Source organism: Lutjanus erythropterus, chromosome 8 (assembly GCF_056507025.1).
Source record: "Lutjanus erythropterus isolate fLutEry1 chromosome 8, fLutEry1.hap2, whole genome shotgun sequence".
NCBI classification, from domain to species: domain Eukaryota; kingdom Metazoa; phylum Chordata; class Actinopteri; order Lutjaniformes; family Lutjanidae; genus Lutjanus; species Lutjanus erythropterus.
Window position 1 is genome coordinate 22,741,532 of NC_139324.1, and position 22,965 is coordinate 22,764,496.

Consider the following 22,965-nt stretch of genomic DNA (forward strand, 5'->3'; position numbering starts at 1 on the left):
GTTTCTTTGATGCCATGTTTGTTTGTTTATGCTTCAACAAACAGGTGGCAAGCTGACAGGTGGCAAACTAGTTGATATGCTGACTATAAATAAGTACTTCATACAATCCCATAAAAAAAAAAAAAACACAAATTAACCCTTTATTTTTTTCATTTGTGAAACAGGTTTAAAAAGTTTTAGCAGGTGTTTTTTGTTGTCAAGTGTTTATTATAATACTAAAAAGGCTGAAGTACATCACTACCCCATGTTCTAAATAGGAGTGAAAGTATTCATGTGTTCTCCCAGGTGAGTTTTAATTTCTCTGTGCACTCAAGGTACATTCTGTATACTGTGTAGTAAGTTATGTAATGTTACTGTCTTGTCTTTATTTTGCTTTAAAATGTATTTTAATTGGCACTAAACCACCATTAGCATTTAATATATTTTCACAGATGAAAAAAAGTTAAAAACAAAGATTATCCTGGCAAAACCTTTTTTTCCACCTGTTCTGAAGTCACAAACACAGGAGAGAAAATCAGATCAGACTAAGAAAATGGACCATCAGAATTGTTTTCTTTACTCTCCTCACAGGGCTTCTGCATGAAGTTGAAATTTCCCTGTATTTTTAGCTGCTGGTGCAAATCTGACCTGTAATTAATCAGGCTGGTTCTTCTTCCTTGTTTATTAGAATAATTTAATTATTAGTTTCATTAGAGGTTTAAAACACAGAATTAATCTTAATTAAACAACCTTATCTTCTTAAGATGTTGTGGCAATCGAGTGCCTCCTTTCTCAATCAAACTCTACATACATAACGATTGTCCACGTACAGTCCCTGATTATAAGTTAAGGAAATAAAAACGAAAGACAGACTTCTGCTATGGCTACATCCGCTATCGCCTGCTAATAATAGATGCAGAGAAACAGATTTTCATTACCTCAGTTGGCATTTATTTAACCACAAGCACTGGCAGCATATCAAACCGCAGTGTATGTCATTATTATCAGTTGCATTTGTTACAATAAAGCCAAAAGTGTATCCGTTTCATGAAAAGTCCCTCCATTCCCTCCAATCCAAAAGCAAAAAACACTTTCATTATTCACTTGCTAAATCTGCCGCCGGCCCTCAGCTTTCCCAAGACACCGTCTCACTTGCACACTCTTGCATGGATAAACAGTATACTGGATATTAGACATAAGCCATTTCCAAAGTATGGAAGCTGCTTGCATGTTTCATGTTTCCTGACAAGATAAAGAGTTCTGAGGTGAACATCCTTCAGTTTCTTTGTCATGGTGGAGTCTCAGGCTCTTGTTCAACACGGTTGGTTTGGTTCAGTAGTGAGTCCTGTTCAGTTGATGCCATTACTATCCTCAGTGCTGCCCTCCTCTGGTCTGTTTAGAGTTTAGAGAACTGAATGAGGTTCCTGTTGATTTCTGCCACGTTCCTGCAGCCTGGATGGAATAAATACAAATTGTTGTTTGAGACAGAATATGCTGTACTTTTTTTCTTTTTTTTTTTTTAATTTTTGATCACTTTTCAGCTTCAGTGAGTTGACCTCACGTCTCTCACCTGATAAAGCCATGGACAGACGGAACTCATCATTTAGGATTTGCAGTACTTCCCTCACTCCTTCCTCACCCTAAAAGATCACACAGGGCTCATAGTTACAATAACAGACTAAATACAATCTGTATAAAAATAATCAGTCATCATCATGTTTAGCTTTAAGATGAGATTGTTCTTTTTCAGTGAAAAACTTTTACTTTTTTACTGCCACAGAGACACATGAAGGCTCATTTCTGTAAACTCTGATTCTGCATCCCACACAGTGGTGATATTGTTGGTTTTAATTCAGCAGCAATAGATAAAGTGGATCAAAATCTTGACTTTATGGATTTCAATAAGCCGCAGAGCAAAGCAGCTTGACAGGTTGCAAACAGTGACTTAAAGCTGAGGTAAGTGGTTTATTTCCGGTGTCGTTGTGCAAAAGTTTCATAATAACTTAAAAGATAATGTAATTCAAGTGGTCTGAAAGAAAATCAGACTTCTGCTTTTTCTCTTGCCTCTGTTTTCAGGCTTTTGAAAGTTGATTGTTGAATCTCATTCCCAAACGTAAGTATTTCAGTCCCTGGGAATAAGACTAAACAATCCACTGTCTTTGAACCACCAATCCAAAGTCTCTGCAATTTGTCGACCTGGGAATGAAGCTCAGCCCAGCAAGCACCCACTGTGATTTGCAGTCGAAAAGTAGTTGATTTTCAATCTGAACATCTAAGACCTCTTGTCACTTTCTTTTTTGACCAAAATGCGGTTACAACACCCGCATGCCACAAGACACAAATTTGTTTATTCTTTTTGTTATTTTGTTCAAGTGTAGGTTGAAAGAGAGAGGATATTGATTAGTTTGAAGGTCATTTCTCCACGGTAATATTTCATGTGGTAGGTGAAATCTGGTCTGCAAGAGGATGTAATTTCAACACATTTGATATTTAATATAAAATGTCATAAATATGTAACTGAATAGGCCCTGTGCTCTCAACAAGAAGCTTTCAGGACATCATAATAGAAAGATCAGGCAACAGAGGTTTGAATATCCTGTGAGGCAACTTTTTTCCTGGCTTTCAACTTGGATGTATTTTCTTAGGGAGGGTCCAAAGTGACAAGCAATTATTTGCACGTTGTAGAGGTTGAAAAATGTCATTATAGCAAATCCCAGTGAAATATGGTCTAAATATAAATGTTCAGTAACATCTTCAAATAGTCAGTGAAAAAGCTTTCAGACTTGAGCCAATTTTGAACGTTTTCACCTGTGACCATTGTCATTTTTTTAAACGGAAACATGCTGACTGGGAACGATAGATTATCTTTCTCCAAAATCGCTAACTGCACCTTTAACTGCTCAAGTCAAGAATATTATACCATGTAAACCTTACACCAAGGCCCTAGCTCCATCAGTGTCAGTGACTTTCAAGGATAAACTTAAGTTGCCAAGGACAGCATCTTAGCAGAGTCTGTACAAGTGGGTTAGAAGATAAACAGGAGAGGAAATCTATCAACACAGCCAGGAATAATATCTCAATGAAAATCACCATCATGTCGAATGTTTTGTGTACATGAATATACTGATGTTTATGTTAGCCTGACACCATTCTAGGATAGTATATATACTATGTGATACACCAAAAAATTATTATATATGTTTGTTGGTAAAAGAAGAAAAACCTCATGGTGGAAATCATGAAATGAAACATAATTAATGATAAAAAAAAAGAAAAGGAAAACACCTTAATGTGGTCACAATGCATGCTTACACACTCACACACACCACACACACACACACACACACACACACACACACACACAAACACACACACACACACACACACACACACACACACACACACACAGAGTGATTAGTGTGTGGTTTGTACCTTGTATGCAAGGCCCCACACGGCAGGACGGCCAATGAAAACACACTTGGCTCCCAGGGCCAGTGATTTCAATACATCACTTCCCGTCCTGATACCTCCGTCCAGATAGACCTCGATCCTGCCCTGCACCGTGTCCACAATCTCTGACAGAGCGTCGATCTGTTAGCGACAGAGTTGAAGATACAATGAGGCCAACATAGTTTATAACAACAGTGCACATGCTGGTAAGATTCAATGTGTTTCCAGTCGGCTTTTCATACTGAACTTCAAATATTAATGTTAACTCACAACTTGGTGTTTATTTCAAAGTCTGACTTTTTCCAGGAGCACTGTGACTGCCTCAAAACCATAACAAGCACATAGCATCTACAAGTCAGGTTTAGTCACTGTCAGATATTACAGCCCTATCACTAGTGGTGTCATGACGTGCCTATTTATTTTCTTGTTGAAAGTTATATGAGAAGATCAATACCATTCCCATGTCTATATGCTAAATGTGAAGCTGTAACCAGGAGCTGGTTAGCTTAGCCTAGAATAAAGACTGTAAACAGATGGAAAAAGCTTGACTGGTTGTGTCCTCAGGCACCAAAATCCACCTGCCAGCACCTCTACTGCTCACCAATTAACATAAGCCACGTTTCCACTGCAGGAACTTTACACAGGGACTGTAAACCTTTGGAGGAACGTAAGGGTTACCACCGCTGGAACCAGAGTCTAAATAAAGGACATTATATTACCGCCCAAAAAGTCCCAGCTCAGGGGTAGTACTTTCCAAAACCAGAGGAATTTTGGTGGTGGGGTTTGCATGGAACATTTCTGATTGGTTGAGTAACCCACTACTTACAGTGGGTTAAATAATGTTCACAGGTCTTTAGACCACAGTGGAAAACACATATAATGATGGGCTTCAGGAGCCTTTTAGTTCCTTGAAATTAGTTAGTTAGTTAGACTAAAGATTCTTGACACTTTAGGTGGAAACTCAGCTTGTCTTTTTTATCTATATGTGTCAGACTAATTCACACACAGCATGGTGACTTCTTGGAGTCTTTGCTGGTTGCCTGGCAACCTCAATGTATGAACTTGAAGACTTCAAGTAAAATGAAAAACTGCAAACTGTTGTACAAACATTATTGTACGGTAAATGATATAAAAAGATATAAAATGGTGAAGATATAACATCTTAATTAGTGAGCTTCAGAGGTGCTGGTGGGTACGCTAATAAAAGAGGTATTTGTCTTCTAAATTAACTCCTGGCAAGAGCCTTTAAAGGGACAGTGGAGATTATCTGAAGTGGGGTTGTATGAGGTACTTATCCATAGTTAATGTATTACCTACAGTTGATGGTGTTTGACATGGCCCCAATTTGGAGACCCAGAGAGGAGTAACAGGGAGCACAGAAGATAACCAAAGACACTGCTCTAGACAGGGTCAGCAGCAAAATGTATTTCAGCCACCTAAAAAAGGACTACCTAAGAAAATCAATATCAGTTTAAGTGTACACTATATTTAGAATATTTTCACTGCTTTACCTTGCTGTCAGACAGCCTTTTCCCATGGGAAACCAAACTTGTGCCAGGGGACTGTTGTACCTCATACAACCCCACTTCAAACAATCTGAACTATCTGTTAAATTTTACAACAATTAATTTTGTTGCACTAATCCTGTTACTACATTATTACTACTAGTAAGGGGGAGCTAATGCTTCTACTCTGCCGTAATGTTACTAGCATTGGTCCTTTTACACTACTACTGCTACTATTACTACTCGAACATGTGTCATTGTTGTTACAATGCGACACGGGTATACACTTGATTCTGCCCTATAAACATGATAATATAAACAAAATGATCTTTAGTATAGCTTAAGAAGTAACATGGTCAGTTAAGTACCGAGGCGGGGCCTCCATCCAGCTGTCTCCCCCCGTGGTTTGACACAATGATGCCTTGGACACCATGCTCCACGGCCAACTCAGCGTCCTCCTTGGTCAGGATCCCCTTGATGATGATAGGCAGGCGGGTGATGGACTGCAGCCAGTACACGTCCTTCCAACTGATAGAGGGGTCCAAGGTGTTGGCTGGGATCCCATACTCCTCTGGAACTGCTGTCTCCTGCTTATAGGGTAAATGGTGCAACTGCTGTCATTGTTCACTTGATAGACACCTTAATGTATGTTCTCTGGACTACTACTGTTACTTGTGCTCTTACTAATAAAGCCTAAACTATTGTTACAGGGCAACTCTGACACTGCTAGTACTTGGACTTTAGATATTTTGTAGATATGACTTGCAACCTTATTTCGGATGCACAGATGCTTAATAATGACTTGAACTGTCAAAATCGTGACATGCGGTGAGGAATTAGCAGATTAATTTGATCCAAGGTAAATAGAGAAGCAATAATTGTATCTGAAGTTGAGAATCTAGAAATGCAATTATATGGCAGAGAAATGTGTACAAAACTATAAACAAGAGTGCATCTGCTTTCATTCTTTAATGACAGAAAACAAAATTAGCAATAAATGTTTGAATTATGTAAATAAAATTGCAGTCGGTAGCAGGGCTTTTATAATATTTAGATTAAAAAAAGTGAAATAAAAATAATATGATGGTAGATATTGTCAGTCCAGTATGATATTGAGGCATATTTTTTTTACTATGATATTATAATATTTGATATATTGTTACATCCCTACATCCTCATATTGTTACATTTGTACATCCTACATCATCTTCAAATGTTTCATTTATTTTTATAGTAACGTACTTCAAAGAACATCACATTGAAACTTGAATCTTGTCTTTTGTTTGAACTGACTTGTCTATATTTTGTTTTGTCTGTTCTTATTTAGTTTCACCTCGTTCAGTCGTATCTTTGTCTGGTTTTGTTTTATTTCTTCTGCTATGTCTTCAAATTCTGAATATGCTGAAAAAAACTGTTACCTGGAACACTCCATCAAAGTTCTTGACCTTGAGGTGTGGGGGCAGCTTGAACTGGTTGCGGATGTCGTTGCGGCGCTTCCCAGTGTAAGGTACATCGACCGTGAGGACCAGAGCCTTGTAGCCGAGCGCCTCTACACGGTGTACGATCTGTTCTGACAACTTCCGGTCTCGGTACACATACAGCTGGAACCAGCGGTAGCCATTTGGTGCTGCTGCCACGATCTCCTCCACTGAGCAGGTGGAGTAAGTGCTGGTGATGTAGCAGGTGTTCAGCGCCTCTGTGGCTGTGAATCAGAAGTTGAGAAATTATTACTGTGGTTAATGGAGATTGAATTTATGTTTGATCTGAGAAGTCACAGTAAACTGCAATATGTCTGGGTACCCATGTGCCTCAGACTTTCAGAAATGTAGTTAAAAAGTTAATCAGCTGATTATTAAATTAACTTTGAGAATGATTCATAGTGAAATCGACTAGATTATTGTTCATACTGATAACAGAGAGAAGGCCAATTCAGTACTATCATTACAGAACAAGATTATTGCAATCTTATGCTTCCACCTAGTGTTGGCCATGTATACTAGCATTGCTTTTGGATAAAAACCTTGTGACTTCAAAATACAGACTTGTCAGGAACATCAAAAAATTCTTTTGCATTATGAAAAGGTCTCATGATCTCCTCTGAATAGTCCAAGAAGGGTTCAACCAGTGCAGGAACGTATAACCAGGGTTGGGCCAGATTACTTTGAAAGGGAGTCACTTACAAATTACGTGACAATTTTTGTAATTAGTTGACAAAAAATGCAGTCTAATCTGAATACTTTTGGATTACTTCAAACTCATTGAACAGCATTGAAAATATCGCACCTTATTCTTAAAAATGGACACAGCCACAAAAATCCGCAATTTATCCTTTTTTTTTCTTTTAACATTTCAAAACATTTTCAGTGCGTATAAAATTCATTTTGCATATTCAAAATCAACAGTTGGTCAAATAAAATTACCCTTACAGAAACAATAATAGAAGAAGCACTTCCATTTTCTATGTAAATAGAAAGGGATAAAAACTACTACTACATCAAAAAATAATTATTAAGTCACCATTAACATAACTGGCAATCTGAAGGAAGTAACTAACTTTGGTATACAGTACACATATTTGGCATATACTTGTAATAAAAATATTATTAAAATATTATGAAACATTATATTCTAAATATTATTAAATATTTAATAATATTATTCAGCATATCATATTTGTCATTAAAAGTGTGATCAAGTGACCCTTGACAATGAAGCTGTATCTAAGTACACATTTTTTAGAAGTATTTTATCAAATGTATCAAATCTTGGCAGATTATAGTTACTTTTTTTTTTTTTTTTAATTGTAATCTGATTTTCTGATATTGTAATCTGTTACAATCCAACCCTATCTATAACCCATCAGAATAAGTTTAAACATTCAAATCAATTCTGTAACAAAAAATATGAACAAACAGAATAGAAATTATGATTTATGTTAAATATGTTTTTCTCCTATACTTCACTTCAGCCAAGAATCACTTCTACTAAAATGCAGTGACACAATTCACTGTCCTTCTTCCACACACGCACACGCACACACACACACACTCCTCACCCCGAGCAGTGGCCACCTCTCCTTCATGCCAGGCCAGGCAGTGAAAGGCAGTTGGTGCAATACCAACTGGAAAGCTGATTTCTGTCCCCTGCACTGTGGTCCGTGTGTCACTGACTGATACGTCCCGGAGGATACGAGGCCTCAGACGGATCCTGTGTGTGAAGCACAGATGACTGTGTTATGAACTAGAACATGTAGGAGTGTAGGAGTGGGTCATATACTGTACATAAAATCCTCTATATCATAAGCTCCTAATCTCAACATATATATAATTTTATTAACTGAGAAGCTGTTGGCTGAATAAAATGAACAGACAGGGATGTTTGTTTTTGCCAAATCCAACAAAGTAAATACCTGACAAGGCAAGGTGCTTTCTCACACTGAGCCAAAAATCATATGAAAATCCAAAACAAAAAGAGTCACGCTCATTGATTTGAAACATTGCCCATAATGACTGATAAACCACACAATAAGATAAGATAAAATAAACTTTACTGATCCCGGGGAAATTCACATGTTACAGAAGCTCAAAAAGTTTAGATAGAAAAGGGCATTGAATGTCAATAGAATCCTTATAAAATAGAAAAAATATAAATCAGAATTAAGAAATATAAAATATAAAGTACTAAATTTTGACACAACTATACACTCAAGACTATTTACACTATATACACTGTTCACTTATTCATATATGGAAAAAATGTGTATACATGGACATATACAGATATTTAAGTGGTTGCTTCAGTGGTATTAATAGCACAAGAAAATCTCTGATGGTAGACAAATTGTTGTGGTCATAACCGTAATAAGGGCTTTACTTAAAAGTGTAGTGTTGATGCCCATGTCTAACAACATGCATAACATTATTATCTGTTTAGCACTGTATAAATATAGGTATAAGTACTCATATTTTTATTTAACTCATTACACATTATAAAGCATTTTAAAATGACTTATTAGGTCAAGTATCATAGTACCTCATATTTGTAGCTATTTATATTTATTAAGTCATATAATTATGTCAATTTGGACAATAACATTTATTGTTATTATTATAGAAATAATGTGTGCTTATGTATATATTCTATATTTTGTCCATTATATCATGTATGAAGAATATAAATACATCAGTATTGTTTTTTTTTATTTGCTAATATCAGTATCAGTACTATTACAATACTACTACTTTTTAATTCACAATAAAATACTTTGTAATGTGTTATGATTATTATTATGAGTCATCATAAATATTTTTGAGTGCTTACAATTAATATTTAATTAATAATACAGTGCTATACTACTGTACTGATTGTAATTCATTATAAGTATGTTTATGATGTATTATAGACATGGGAGTCATAGAGTGTTACCGAAATACTCTCACCAAAACCTTTTATCAGACTTTCACAATTTCAAAAAGTATAAGTCAGTAGAAGTATATGTAGAATAAGAGAAAAAAAAAAACTTGATCTAATTGTGGAACCAAACAAACCTGTTGACAAAACATTGTAAAATCATAATTTATTGTCAAATAATAAAGGCGTTCTCGAGCTCTGTCTCGAGATGACACCATGCTGTTTTTGCCGGACAAGTCAGATTGCTTTTAAGAGGAAGAGACAGAACATTCTGGGTTTCTGTTTTCCCAAAGCGATGACTTGAGATCATCTTTCCAAGACACAGACTGATCTTTATCCCTACCTGGGGAAATATATCTAGCCTGAACCCAAATACGCTCGCAAACAAATCCCTAGTAACAGGCTTGTTGTAGCAAAAACATATATGTTGCAAAACCATTGCAGTGAGGAAAAGCAGTCTATCGGTCTTTATGGAAACATTATGAAAGCTGAGAAGAATGTTCGAGGAGATCCACGAAGGAAAAATTCTGACAAGAATAAAAAATCATGTCATGTATCATTGTCCCACTGGTAATACAACTTTCAAAACAGTTCTTTTTAACTACAGGGGGCTGGAGAAACAGTGCAGCATCAGCACTGGGTAAAATGCAACTGCCTGTTAGTGATTATAAGGCATCACAACCACAAATACTGAATTGTATGCGGAGAAATCAGTTACAACAGTCAAAAATCTACAAAAGCTTTAATTTATGGTATTTTAACCGGCTGTGTCATCTTATGATCTTTAGTTTTAGTATTAAAACTATTAAAATATGAATAACATCAGCCCTCAATAATAAATTTTTATGTTATTCAGCACATCAATACAGCAGATTGAGCTCAGGGGGCTTCTGTATCACTACACGTTGTATAATGACTGCATGTCTTTAGTTGCAAATGTTGAAAAACAGGCCTGGTCCGATGTAGATACAAACATCAGAAATTCCTACAATACAGCCTAAAACACTGTAAGTCTATACTGTAAAAAAACAAAAAACAAACAAAAATAAAGTTGTTTTAACTTAATAAAAGCCAATGTCTGGGTTGCCTTAAAACTTAAGGTTGACTAAATTTGAAAGGAGAACCTGAGGTAATTTTTAAAGAGAAAGAAAAGAAAAGAAAAAAAAAATTACTTTTCTGGTCAAATGAAGTCAATATTTTTCTAGTTGTAGAGTTGTAATTCAGCTGAAAACATATTGCAGTGTTTTCATTATTACTGTGAAAATAAGCAATCATGACTTGTCTTAAAGTGTATTAGAGACACACAGCAAGTTTTCATCATATATGTTTTCTTCTATACTATTATAAAAAGAGAAGGGTCTTAGGTGTTTTGCTCTCAAACAATGCATGCTAGGAAGTCTGCTAAAATACTGAACATATTTCTTTATAAACTGAATAAAATGAACCGATTTAAGTCTGTACACTATATTCAACTGATCTGAATGCTTGGTTGTAAGTTCTGGAGGTAAATAATAGAAATTTTAAATTTAATTCACTTGAATAAATAAAATATATATATTAAGGTTACATTCATGAGAAAAGATGAGTTGATTCCACTAAATTTCTATATCTTTTTTTTTTTTTTTACAGTGTATGCACAGATATAATGTAATTTATTGGCCCAGAAATCCTGCTACTTCCCAGCAGCATCCTGTAAGACAATTTTTTTTTAAACCTGAGCCAGGCCATACAACAATGATAGCAATCATATTACATACAGGGCCAGTAGTTTCCAGCTCTGAAAAAAAAAAAGAAAAACAAAAACATAAACAAAATTTAACACACTGGTATTGGATGAGTACTTAGTATCGGTTGATAAACAAAGTTCGGGTATGTAGTTGATATCGGCATGGAAGGAAGGTATCAGAAAATGACTAAAAACACAAAACTCACCATCATGTTTGGTGAAGTTAAAACGAAAATGGCTGTCTTTAAATATTGAAACAGTATTGAGATGCTCAAATTGTGTATTTCTGATGACCTTGAATGTCTGGGTAAACTTTATTTTTCTCACTGTACCTTTTGTAAGCCAGTAGATTGTCATCCCTGGTGCAGCACTCGTCTGCTCCAGCTGAATAATAATCCCAGGTGGCTTTTGAGAGATGCTCCTTAGCATACTCCTCAAAGTCCGTCAGGCATACCATAGCCATCTCTGCACAGCGACCTCCCTCTCTGTGTGGGAACAGACAGAATCAATTTTCAATTTGACACTGACGGCATATATAATACAATACACAAAAGCAAAATAGAAGTGAGATAATCACCCATCAACATAAATTCTTAATATTCTCTACTGACTGAAAATATAAAACTTCAGCATTCAGAATATCTCTTTTACTCAATGCTTAACACTTGTTTAAACATAATTAGTTATTGATTTCCAGTCTTTACCACAACCAGGCACCCCTCATAGTTTTATCCGTCTGCTGTCATCTGGAAACTAGATTTGTTGCTTTGCATGTGAGAAAAATAGTTGCAAGCACCGACAGCAAACAGACTTGGAAAAATTACTCTACGTGCAAGAGCTAGCAGCTTAATCAAGACTTACCACAAATCTTTCTTTCATAAACAAAATCCCTTACTCTCACATGACACAGCTCCCATGAAGGACTGAAGTTGCAACATCACTGCTCAATCTGAAACTGCCCTCCTCTTACCAGCAAATAGTGTGATGGCAAAATCAACAGCTCAGCTGTCGAGCCTCCACAATTTGACATCTGAGCAAGTAAAATGACAGTTTTACTTTAAGTTTTTCTCTTTGGTTTAAATAAGAGATGTATCCTTGTGTCTGTGTCAATCCTTGTGTCCACAGTGTTGCTTTTGTGTTAGTGAGAATCAAACTTTCATAGGGCCACTATGAAAGCCTCTAACAGTGTATGTGTGACCTGATGGCGACCCTTGCTCTTATTGTGTTTACACAAGCTGGAAATGTGCTGATGGTGACTCCAACTATAGTGAGGACAAGAGGCGTCTGACACAGTGCTCTGTGGTCCAGATGGTACATACACTACATATGGTCATACATTTACACTGTGTATGTACAGGCCTACATGCTATGCATGTAGTACACATGTACAAAGGGGATACTGCTTGTCATGAGAAAACCCTGTGACTCTTCTTTTACTAATCATCATGAAGCTTGCAGCAGCAACCCGGTTTCACAGTACTGCATACCATGATATGACACTTATCATACCATGTATTTGCTTATCTACAGTACTGAATTATTTTTTACACATAGTTCCAATTAAAATGGTTTCAAGTTTCATTCGAAAAATTATAATGAAGCCTAGATTCTCAAACATTAGTACTACTACCACTGGTGGTGCTCATGCTCCCTCTAGTGGTACACTGAGGAATCTCTTAGAATTAAAAAAAAAAAAAAAGTAAAAACACATAATCAAAATACTACAAATATTTCAAATAAATACCTAAATTATTAGATTAGTGAAATGCATTTCAAAATAAGCTTTTATTAAGTCACGATCATGCACATACCGCATGCAAATGTCATCCATGATTAGTTGCAAGCTAAACTGTGACTGCAGTAAGTCACTACCTCACTGTGAAGACAGTGTGGCTGACAACTGTTATCAATAAATAATATTCTCATTAGAAATGAACTTGCCTCCAGCGTGAACTGTCTGTAGCTGAATAGGGCAGGCCTATGCTATACTGTATTTTAACACCAGTCATAATGGTGTTTCTTGGAGAGACTAATATTTTCTGAGGTGGTATGTGGTGTTAAAAATTTGAGAAATAAAGTTTTTGTAATAAAGTTTTTGTTAAACCAAAATATAACCTTCTGTTTTCATTTCTGTAAGTGTAATAGAGGATGATAATAATAATTTCTAAAGTCTAAAGTTTACTATTACAATGGCCCGATGTCATTTTGATAAAGTTTAATATTATACCTCCATTACCTATCTTTGTCATAAGCACATTTCAGAGATCAATGACATTCTTTTTACTTCTTAATATCAGTATTGGCATTGGCTCCAAAAAATCCAGTATTAACCAGGCTCTATATAAAAGAATTTCAAAAAGTACAAAAAATATAATGGAAAAATGTAATTACATAAAGATGGAAAACATTTTTTAAATCTTTTTAAGTTTTACAGACTTTTATTGGGACTTGGAGGATTTTGCTTTATCTTTATGGAACCAGTATGAAAAGGTTTGACTGCTTTAGTGGTTACAAGGCCAACAGTTTTTACAGGTTAGGCCTACAGGTGTTTGGTTTGCCCAGCCGGCTGATTCAAGCCAAATCATCGCAGGTGGGAAACACTTCTGTTTCGACGTTGGTTGAATGACCTAATGGCAGGAAGCTGTGAAAGATGGCGTGTGAAATGTAGAGCTACAGTTAACTTATTTAACTTTTCACACGCCTGTAATATATAGTAAACAGATCGCCTACCTGCAAGGTCCTCAATGAAACACAAACGCCACATCCAGCGGCTGTTGGTGCCTTCAAATCGAGTCTCACTGAGGTGAACGACTGAACATTCATTTAGTTTCTCTGAATTCAGAAACACATTTGACCACGCCTGTAAGTTACTTTTTAATTTCTCTGCGACTTTTTTGTTGTTTTAGTCTCTGAACCTGGTGTTGAAATTCAAAATGCATCACACATTTAAGCTAACGATTAGCTAGCTAACCGTTCACAAGAGGATACAAGGCAGAGTTCATTTTAAAGGTCTGTTGCCTAGCGATCTGTGGCTTGCTAGCGGATGTTAGCTTACTCAAGCTTGTATGTTGAAAAACACAAACTAATAAATTCAACTCAAACTCAGCATGTGGCTCAAATCCACACTTTATGTCAACACTATACAGATGTACTAATAATTTACCCTGTATTGTTTTGACAGAAGAAGACGACAAACTAATATATTTTACTATCTTTACTGATAGGACCATGCCAGACAAACGTGTTGGTCTGACTCCGACTTTGGGAAGCCACTGTGATGTGCCAAAAAATAATGAAGAGTAAGTAAACTGTTTTCACATAAAATACCTTGTTGAGGTGTGTTCCTGGGGCTGCTGTGAGGACCCCTCCCACTCTGTTAGTGGCTGTGTGTTTTCCTGTGTTTTCCTGTGTGGGGGGGGGCAGTCAGAGTGGCAGAGGTGTGTCAGGAGGGTAAGCCACAGCTGAACTAGCCTAACTTCTAATGATACTGTTATATATGAGGGCAGAATAAACCTTTTTCACGGCAGTCATAATGTTTTGAAACTGTAGGATAAACACAGGTGTTGTAAGAGATATTAACTAAGGTGTTGTTCCATTTCGTGTGGCAGAGCCTTCCCAGTGAACAGCAGCACCCTGACTCTGTTAAACCTGAGTGGAACACAACCTTTATTAGTACCATTGTGTTTACTATATCACATTAAAATGGCTGTGTCTTCTAGATTACCCATCAGTCATTGCACCTAAAACAAGCAATAGAGCTCACAGAGGAGCTGTAGATCTCATAGATATTTCTAAATTTATATTTAAAGTTTTAAATTAAACTAATTGAATACAATTGATTTAATATTTGATAATACATAATTTAATGATATATTATTCACTTAAGTAAATAATTTAATGTTTTTATATTTACATTTTTTATATATATACATTTTACATGTCTGTAATATATAAGTATTGTCATTATAACTGATGTTACCGGTCCTAATTGTCAAAGATGACACAATATGAATATTATACAACAATCATTTGTAAACACAATACTACAAAATATTCCATAATAATAATGTATAATGTATAATATTAATCTCTTTAACACCATACATCTTGTAAGTTAATCAGTCACATTATGTAACAAGTTATATACATTTAAAATAAAATACATTTTGTAATGGTCTAAATTTTTGTTTTGTTTTGTTTCATTCAATATTTTATTACTACATTTGAAGCAAAAGGTCTCCAGGTGTTTTTCATTAAAGGACTAATGACTGGAGGAGTGATGTCTGCATGTGTGACGTAGCAGCGTGTTCTGAACAGAGGAAATTTGTCAGAACTGACATAACTGCATGACCTTCCCTGAACAGGGAGCAGGGAGTAGAAAGTACAATTTATTTACACTGTGGAAACGGAACGCATCTCCTGCCTTGTTTTGTCTGAGCTGGTTCATGACAAAATGGGGGCTCGTCTAAAAAAAAAAAAAGAAAACTGGCCTGGCTTATTGTTTTTTTTGGCATAGGTTGTAGTGGTGGCGATTGATTTTAGATGTTCATGTTAAGTAACACCTGGGACAGTTTATTTTGTGCTACAAATGATTGTGAAATTATTTATCTAGTGTAAATTGTTGTTGGAGATGTCCACAGGTATGTGGTGTTTTGCCTTGGGCGAGAGAGAACTTGGTCAGTTCCTGGTAGGTAGCTCGTCTTTTGGTGCAGTGTATGCTCTAAGTGAATGGCTCTGATTTTTGGCGTTCTGTTCCCCCGCTGGTTTCCAGACAGTGGGTTTTGCTAATGAACGTGGATAAAGCGTTCTATTCTGCATGTGTTTTCTCCTGCAGTGACCCCCGAGGCTTGGATGTTTGATCAGTAAAAGTAAAAGGAGCTGTTAAAGCTACAGTTGGCAATCCTATAAAGAAATAACTAACTCATAATTGCTGAAACTGGTCAAGATTAATCAATCTGGGAATCCCACGTCGTCAGATACCGACGTTTTAGGTTGGAAGCTGGGTCAGATTGGTGGTTTATATTTCTGTGTGTACTGCTTCAAGTAATGATAACAAAATTGTGGTCATTATCACCGTCACTCAAACGAAACCGTCATGGGACATTTTCACCACTTAACAATCAACTGACTTATTCTACAAATTAATAATCAACAAATTAATTCTAAATCGATTGTTCAATGACAAAAAACTAGAGGTAAATTATTGAACACTACATAATTAAATTAGAAATCAATGTCATTTGTAGTGTCAAGGTATATAAAAACAAAGAATGGTCTGGAAAAATTGACAAAATATCTTTTTGTAATTAATTATTAGTAATTAGAAATTATTGATTGAACACTGGAACTTTTTTTTCTACATAGTAAAATTAACTTGTTAATAGTTTACAAGGATTTTTTTTTATTTTGTTCTTGATGTGTGAACACTGAACAGACGGTCAAGAGATGATTGTTTTCTGTTGTGTTTCACTCTGTTCATTTTAGTACTCACCGATTACAAATGCTCATTCTCTCTCAGCAGACCTTCGTCTCTCCTGACAGATTCATAACCTGTGAACGATCCACAACCAGAGCAGAAGGCACAGGGTTACCATTACTGCTACGGACAATACTGACCCTATTACTACTGTAGTACTTAAACCTCTAATACTCTTATTTTCATGATACAACCATAAATCCTATTCCACAAATAGTGATACCGATACTACAGTTGCAATACTGCTGCTGTAGATACTGGTGATACAACATCAACTAATAATTTTACTTGCATAAATACTGTTATTGAAACTACTAGAAACTATTGCTATTACCTATACACCTATACTGCAATGAGGATTACTACATTTGTTAATAATACTTATAGGCCTTGAATATTAAAATTACCAATCCTGCCATCACCATCATCATTATTTTTAGACACATTTATAGATTTTATACAAACACATAAATAATTACAAGAAAAACAACAACACAGTACTGCCTGAGTCTGACGTCCTCGAGCAGGAATCTTCAGGCTGTTCTTAAAGTGAGACAGATTTTTTCGTAATGCTTTTATATAATTAGTTTTTAATCTGGCAAATGTGTGTGTCTCTTACGTTGTGTCTGTAGGCCTATATGCATTGGGTATTTTACACAGTATATCTTAGGATGTGTGTGTGTGTGTTTGTTTATGTATGTATATATGTATATATTGTGAAAGTACTTTTTAATCCCAGATTTTTCTAAGTGCAATACATATAAAATTTAGGGATGCCCAATAATAACTACCTGCTTCTCATGGTCGATATTGATAAAAAAATCCATAATTTTTCACATTTTTGTATTGTAAAAGAAGATAATATAACCTGTAGTTTACACACACCTGATGATAAGAGGCTCAGATGAATTGAGCAAAGACAGATGATTTGATTTTCCACAGCTCTGACTGAACCAAATCTAACTGACATCAGTATGGCAACAAAAACACCTAAGATTCCACAAATATTCACTTAACATATATACTTGGCTTCAATATATATTAAATCAAATTAAAAGCTTTGATATAATGTGTCAAATCAGATATTTATTGACGATATTTGTCAGCTATAGTTTCATTGTCAGAATAAAAAAATAATTGTCTTATATCAGGCAACATATTATTGGGCCAGATATTTATCGTGCATCCCTATTTACTATTATTGTATTACAACTTTACAATAAGACTACCCTTATAAATGATTTATAATTAGGCTATTAATTAGGTTGTAAAAGTTTTACAGTTTTATTAAAAGGATGTTACAACACATTAGATAAAAAGTGAGCCCACAGTTTTTTGTACTGTTCAGCCTGAGATCTCATTGTTAACTTAGCTTTCTTTGTCTTCTCCATCAGCAGCATTCATACCTGTCAGCCTATATTTGTTAACAAGTTTCTAGCATTTAACCACTGACAACATATCTCAATATTCAAAATGAAATTAAGGCTTTGGCTTCATTGCTTACCATGACATTTTCAGCGAGCGCTGTTTTACACTTTACAATAAGGCTTCCTTTTGCTAGTTAAAAATGTTCGTAACTCATTATTAAGATTAATTAATAGCAATTATTGAGCCAACATCAGTGTATGAAAACTGTTATAACTTGTTCATAATTATTTATAAAGTGTTTACAACCTAATTACCCAATCTTAAACAATTCAAATAATTTATAAGGGTTGTCTAAAGAGGTACTATTATTGCTTACTTGGACTTTTACTGAAACAACTAGTAGTAGTACAGCGTTACAGTTACAACAACAACAAATGCTACTAACAACAGTGGGGAAAGACAGATATAGTCATAGTGTACTTAGTTAATGGTCCCTGTATTTAACTGTATCTGGACTTTTGTGTGTTTCTTTTAATAGTGAACAAAGTATCCTTTTATTAGACAGTGTACAGTGTGCATACTGGCACCCTCATCCTGTAAAACCTTTCTAATACATAAGCTTTTATCTATGAACACTTGAGGGCAGTGCAATACTGACTGAAAGTCCATTCTTAAAACTCCATTCAACGTCTGTAAAGCAGGTAAACACAAGCAGACTCCCTTTTAATGTGCTTGTTAGTGTGGCACACTACACACTACACACGCTCAGTGTCTATAGAAAAACTTTAAATGACCTCTGATGTCACACCTGTCGTAAACACAATGTCACACTCTACATACTCACTTCCTGATTTGAGTGGGTTTTGTTTAGTTAAACCAGAATGTGTTTTAGGTAATATTTAAAACCTCAGTTTTATTTATTAGATTTTTTACTTTTGATTCTTTTTGAAAGCTCATGTAACTTATTGAAAATAGTTGTGATTATAATTAAGTAACTTAAGGTATCTAGAATAAAACTCGGCTAAATAACTACTCTCGTATTTAGTGGAAAAGGTTGTTGTTGTCTTACACTTTAAATTCATAAAATATTAAATAAGCTACATTTTTTCTGACATTTATTTCGCCACCAGGCAGCTCTACTTTTTCCCACCAGAATTTTATTTTTATTATCTTCTGTAGGTTTGTTTTCTTTTTACAATGTGGCTGGATGTGTGTGATGAATGTGAGCCTCTGTCATGTGTAGGCTGTGAGAGGTGTAGGTCATTTTGACCCCCTGAATGGGCTGCTGAGAGCACATTGTCCAGGTGAATTTCTAGAATACCTGGTATGTGGTATTTAACGTGCAATGCTAAACAAGGTGAAGATTTAACCAGCTTCTCTATTACTTGTTTCTGTCACACAGGCCTGCTAACATTAGGAGTGCTGCTTATCACCAGCAGAAAATCACATCCTGACACGTTTGTGTTATTAATTTATCTGGTCGGAAAAATATCTGGTGGCTGTCTACATTTGGCTAAAAGGTAAACAACTGAAAAAGCTGAAGCCCGTAAAGTACACACAGTGTAAATAAATACTGCTTACTGAAGTGGATAAAATCAGCGTCTTACCTTAATCTGAGCTATTTGGACGGCCTACAGTACGTGTTGCTTCCACTCTCATATGACAGGGTCGTGTCAGAGGGCAATCCAGCCCCCCACACCCTAACGCCCCCCCTCTCCCCCCCCCGCCACACACCCCACCCCTCTCCCCCTACTCACAGTTCAACGCTCCGCCCATAGTGGCTCAACACCAGCTAAGCCTCTCGTCAGCACTCTGGGCCCTGGCCTTTCTCTCTGTGAGCCAAAAAACACCAAAAGCTCACCCGGGTCAATTGTTTATAGGAGCAACAAACACCTCCCATTCTCCTTCCCTCCTTCCTTCTTTCCTCCATCCCATCTCTCCTCCATCCTCTTTCCTTAATTCAATCGGTGCTTTTCTGTTTGTTCCATCTTCCTCCATTCAATCCCTTGTTTAATTTTTCCATTCTTTCCATCTTTTCTCCTCACTTGTTCTCCCCTTCCTTCCTTCCTTCCTTCCTTCCTTGGATTTTCTTTCTTTCTTGCCTGTAGTCCTTCTTGTTTTAATTCTTTACTTGTTCTTTCCTGTTACTTTGTCCTTCTTTCTCATTGTGATTTTAACAAATGTCTTTGTGTCTGTGTCATCACTTACTTTGTCTATGAGTCAGTCTGGGCCAGACAAGCTAAATGAATGACCTGTCCTAGTTAATAGTTAATCTTCATCAGCAAATAAAATTAAAATCTGGTTCATGGTCGTCCAGAGATCACAATGTGCTGCAGCTTATTAAGAAAATGCATGCAAATAGACAAAACACAAGCAAATGAAAACAGCATTTTCACCAATTTGACAACACATGCACAGAATTTAGAGAAAACATACGAAAACAACCAAATACAGAAAAGCTGCAGGTAGCACAGACAACAATGGAAACTTGTTTCCAGAAGACACTCAGAAGTTTGCTGGTTTTGCCAGAGGTGGGTAGTAACATTTATTTTCCTGTTTTAAAACAGTACTTCTGCTATACTCAAATATATTTTTGAGGCAGTACTCTACTTTTTACTTTGCTACATTTGCCATACAAATAGTTTGCGCTAAATGTGTGTATTGAGTGTGAGTGTAGGGGGGCGAGTGTCTGAGGTTGCCGCTGCCTGGAAGAAAAACAAGCACCGTCTGCCTTTTGACCATCTGATGATGACGGTACAAAACCCTGAACAAGAGGCAGCTTCCATCAACAGTCCCTGGCCACATCTGGCATCAAACATTTTATACCAAAACCTAAAAAAGACAACAGTTACACAATGAAGTGCTTGCTGTGCCTTCTAAAAAGCACTCAGATCTTCAGTTGTAAAAACTCCACTTCTAACGTCTGTAATTGAAATGAAGTGAGTTGTACATAGTCGAGGTGAAAATGTAGTTATCTATCTTTCATGTATAACATTAATCTCTAATATTATTGACATTAACTTATTTTGTAGCTAGTGTTCGGAGTTTTAATCGGTGTCCTTTAGAATGCAGTTAGCCTAACACATTGCCAAATTTAACATTAACTTTGCTTTCATAATTGCAATATTCCCTAAAAATATTTTTAAAAATATTGAAACAGAAAGTAACTTGTAATTAGGGTAATTAATTAACCAGGTACTTTTTTACTTTTACTTGAGAAGATTTCTCAAATGGCAATTTTCACTTATACTTGAGTTGTTGTTTTTTTTTTTTATGGGAGTAATTGTACCTGTACTTGAGTATACTGTAGATTTTCAGTACTCTACTTACCACTGGCATTTGCAGCCTGTTTCTGTACTTGGTTGTTTTCTTACTTAGCAGTATATTTTTCTGATTGCCACGCATAAGTTGCCAAATTGGAGAAGAAGAAGGAGGTTTCTTAATTTGCCTGTGTTTTGAACATTTGTGTATTGAGTCTTAGGGCCACCATACTAGCTTTTATCTTGGTAACTCATTGTCTTTTTCCGTTAAGAATGAATTTTATGAAGTATGAGTTTCTGTTATTTAATTTTTAGTTGTTTAAGTGTCACTCACAGATCACTATATAGACTTGATCCAACTCTGATCAAATAAATATACAACAAGAGACAAAAGCTAGGAAAAAAAACAAACAAAAACTTTGTGAGGTGCCAGCACTCTTTATGGAAATGTCAAACTTGTCAAGTGGAGTGTGGACTTTGACAGGTGTTTTGAGGGTCTTTACATATAAAATACAGATGTCCCAACCTTTGATATCATGAGCTTGTTATGTTAGGGTCCCCACCCGTAAGTGATGGATTGATGGCAGGATGTGAGAGAAAATGGTATGAATGCCGCAGTGTCTCAGCTCACCGCGGACGAAACAAAATGCCAAGAGAAGTTGTTCAAGCATTTGAAAACAGCAGTGGGGTGCAGTGATGTTAAATTAGATTCTCTCGCTCTTATTTCATTACGGCTTTTGAATTGAATTTACTCTTTGTAAATATAATATCTTCAGTAACAAAACCTGGCTTCTTGAGAGATGTCTGTCTTTCTGTGTGTGTGTGTTTCTGAATTTATGTGTTTTATTTTGGCTTTCACACGAAAGGCTGTGAAGGTGGAGCCAAAGGCTAAATCTGACGAGTCGGACCTCCACAGGGAGGTGTGGGTGTTACCTGCACCGAGAGGAGGTGCAAATTGTGTTAATCCACAGCTGGCCTCGATGCCTAATACCACGAAGTTAGATCTGGCTCCAGGGCTGCTGCATTGGAGGTACTGGACGTTCAGCTGAGTGGAAAACCTCTTCCACATGCTGGTTGAGGCTCTGCCCCAAGGCTGCGGCCCAGCACGCCGCGGCACATGTGTGTTGAATTGTCAAGGTGTTATCATGCCCTGGCAAGGCTCTGGGCTCCTCCACCTCTGTCTCTCCCAGGTTTATTATCAGACTAAATACAGCAGAGTCCACAGACACGGGCCGCAATTTCATGCAGGCTTTCTGCAGCAAGGCCTAACCTGACGGCTGTCCATCATGGTTTCAAATCTTCCCACACAGGCCAGCGAAAGACAGTGGAATTTTATTTAAGTCTTTATATGTTTTTTAGCTGGTAAAAGAGAAAAGTAATGTTAAAGCAAAATATATTACCTGAGCTGGGAACTGACTCAAATAAAATGTGTTTTTCAGTTGGACTCCTGCCTTCCCACACAAGTTTGGACAAAGGAACAATAAAATATCACAGTAATTAAACAAGACAAACAGTAAGGGCTGGGCCATATATCAATATTATATTGATATCATTATATGATGCTAGATATTGTCTTAGATTTTGTATAACATTATATTGTAATATCTGAATTGAGGGTCTCAGAATAGATTATATAGTAGTCATTATGTTACAATGATTGTAGACTTCTGAGACATTTTTTAAAAATGAAGAATATATGGAAATAATAACTTCACTTGATTGGATAAAAGAGCATGAAACAATTTTATCATATTAATGATACCTAGTAAATACTACAACATTTAACAAAAC

General features: G+C 36.1%; 1 protein-coding gene and 1 long non-coding RNA gene across 7 annotated transcripts in view; one reads left to right on the forward strand and one right to left on the reverse strand.

The window, feature by feature from the left end:
- Nucleotides 1–907: 907 nt before the first annotated feature.
- hao2 (hydroxyacid oxidase 2 (long chain)) lies at nt 908–19,593 on the reverse strand. 6 transcript variants are annotated; one of them, XM_084724944.1, is made up of 9 exons: nt 19,522–19,593; nt 16,562–16,620; nt 11,403–11,555; nt 7,990–8,141; nt 6,353–6,636; nt 5,303–5,524; nt 3,412–3,570; nt 1,550–1,619; nt 908–1,431 (listed from the first exon to the last, which is right to left on the reverse strand). In XM_084724944.1, the coding sequence occupies exons 2-9, from the start codon at nt 16,576–16,578 to the stop codon at nt 1,376–1,378; spliced, it is 1,113 nt and encodes a 370-aa protein (XP_084581070.1). In that variant the 5' UTR covers nt 16,579–16,620; nt 19,522–19,593; the 3' UTR covers nt 908–1,375. The 6 variants fall into 6 exon arrangements, with proteins under 6 accessions (XP_084581070.1, XP_084581069.1, XP_084581068.1 ...); XM_084724943.1 differs by lacking the exon at nt 19,522–19,593 and adding an exon at nt 14,398–14,475 and having other exon boundaries at nt 5,303–5,521; nt 16,562–16,593; XM_084724942.1 differs by lacking the exon at nt 19,522–19,593 and adding an exon at nt 14,398–14,475 and having other exon boundaries at nt 16,562–16,593.
- The window catches only part of LOC146322836 (uncharacterized), a 34,550-nt gene continuing 25,879 nt past the window's right edge, over nt 14,295–22,965 (forward strand). Inside the window, exon 1 of the long non-coding RNA XR_014771314.1 lies at nt 14,295–14,369. This is a non-coding gene — a long non-coding RNA (uncharacterized LOC146322836). The remainder of the gene's footprint in view (nt 14,370–22,965) is intronic.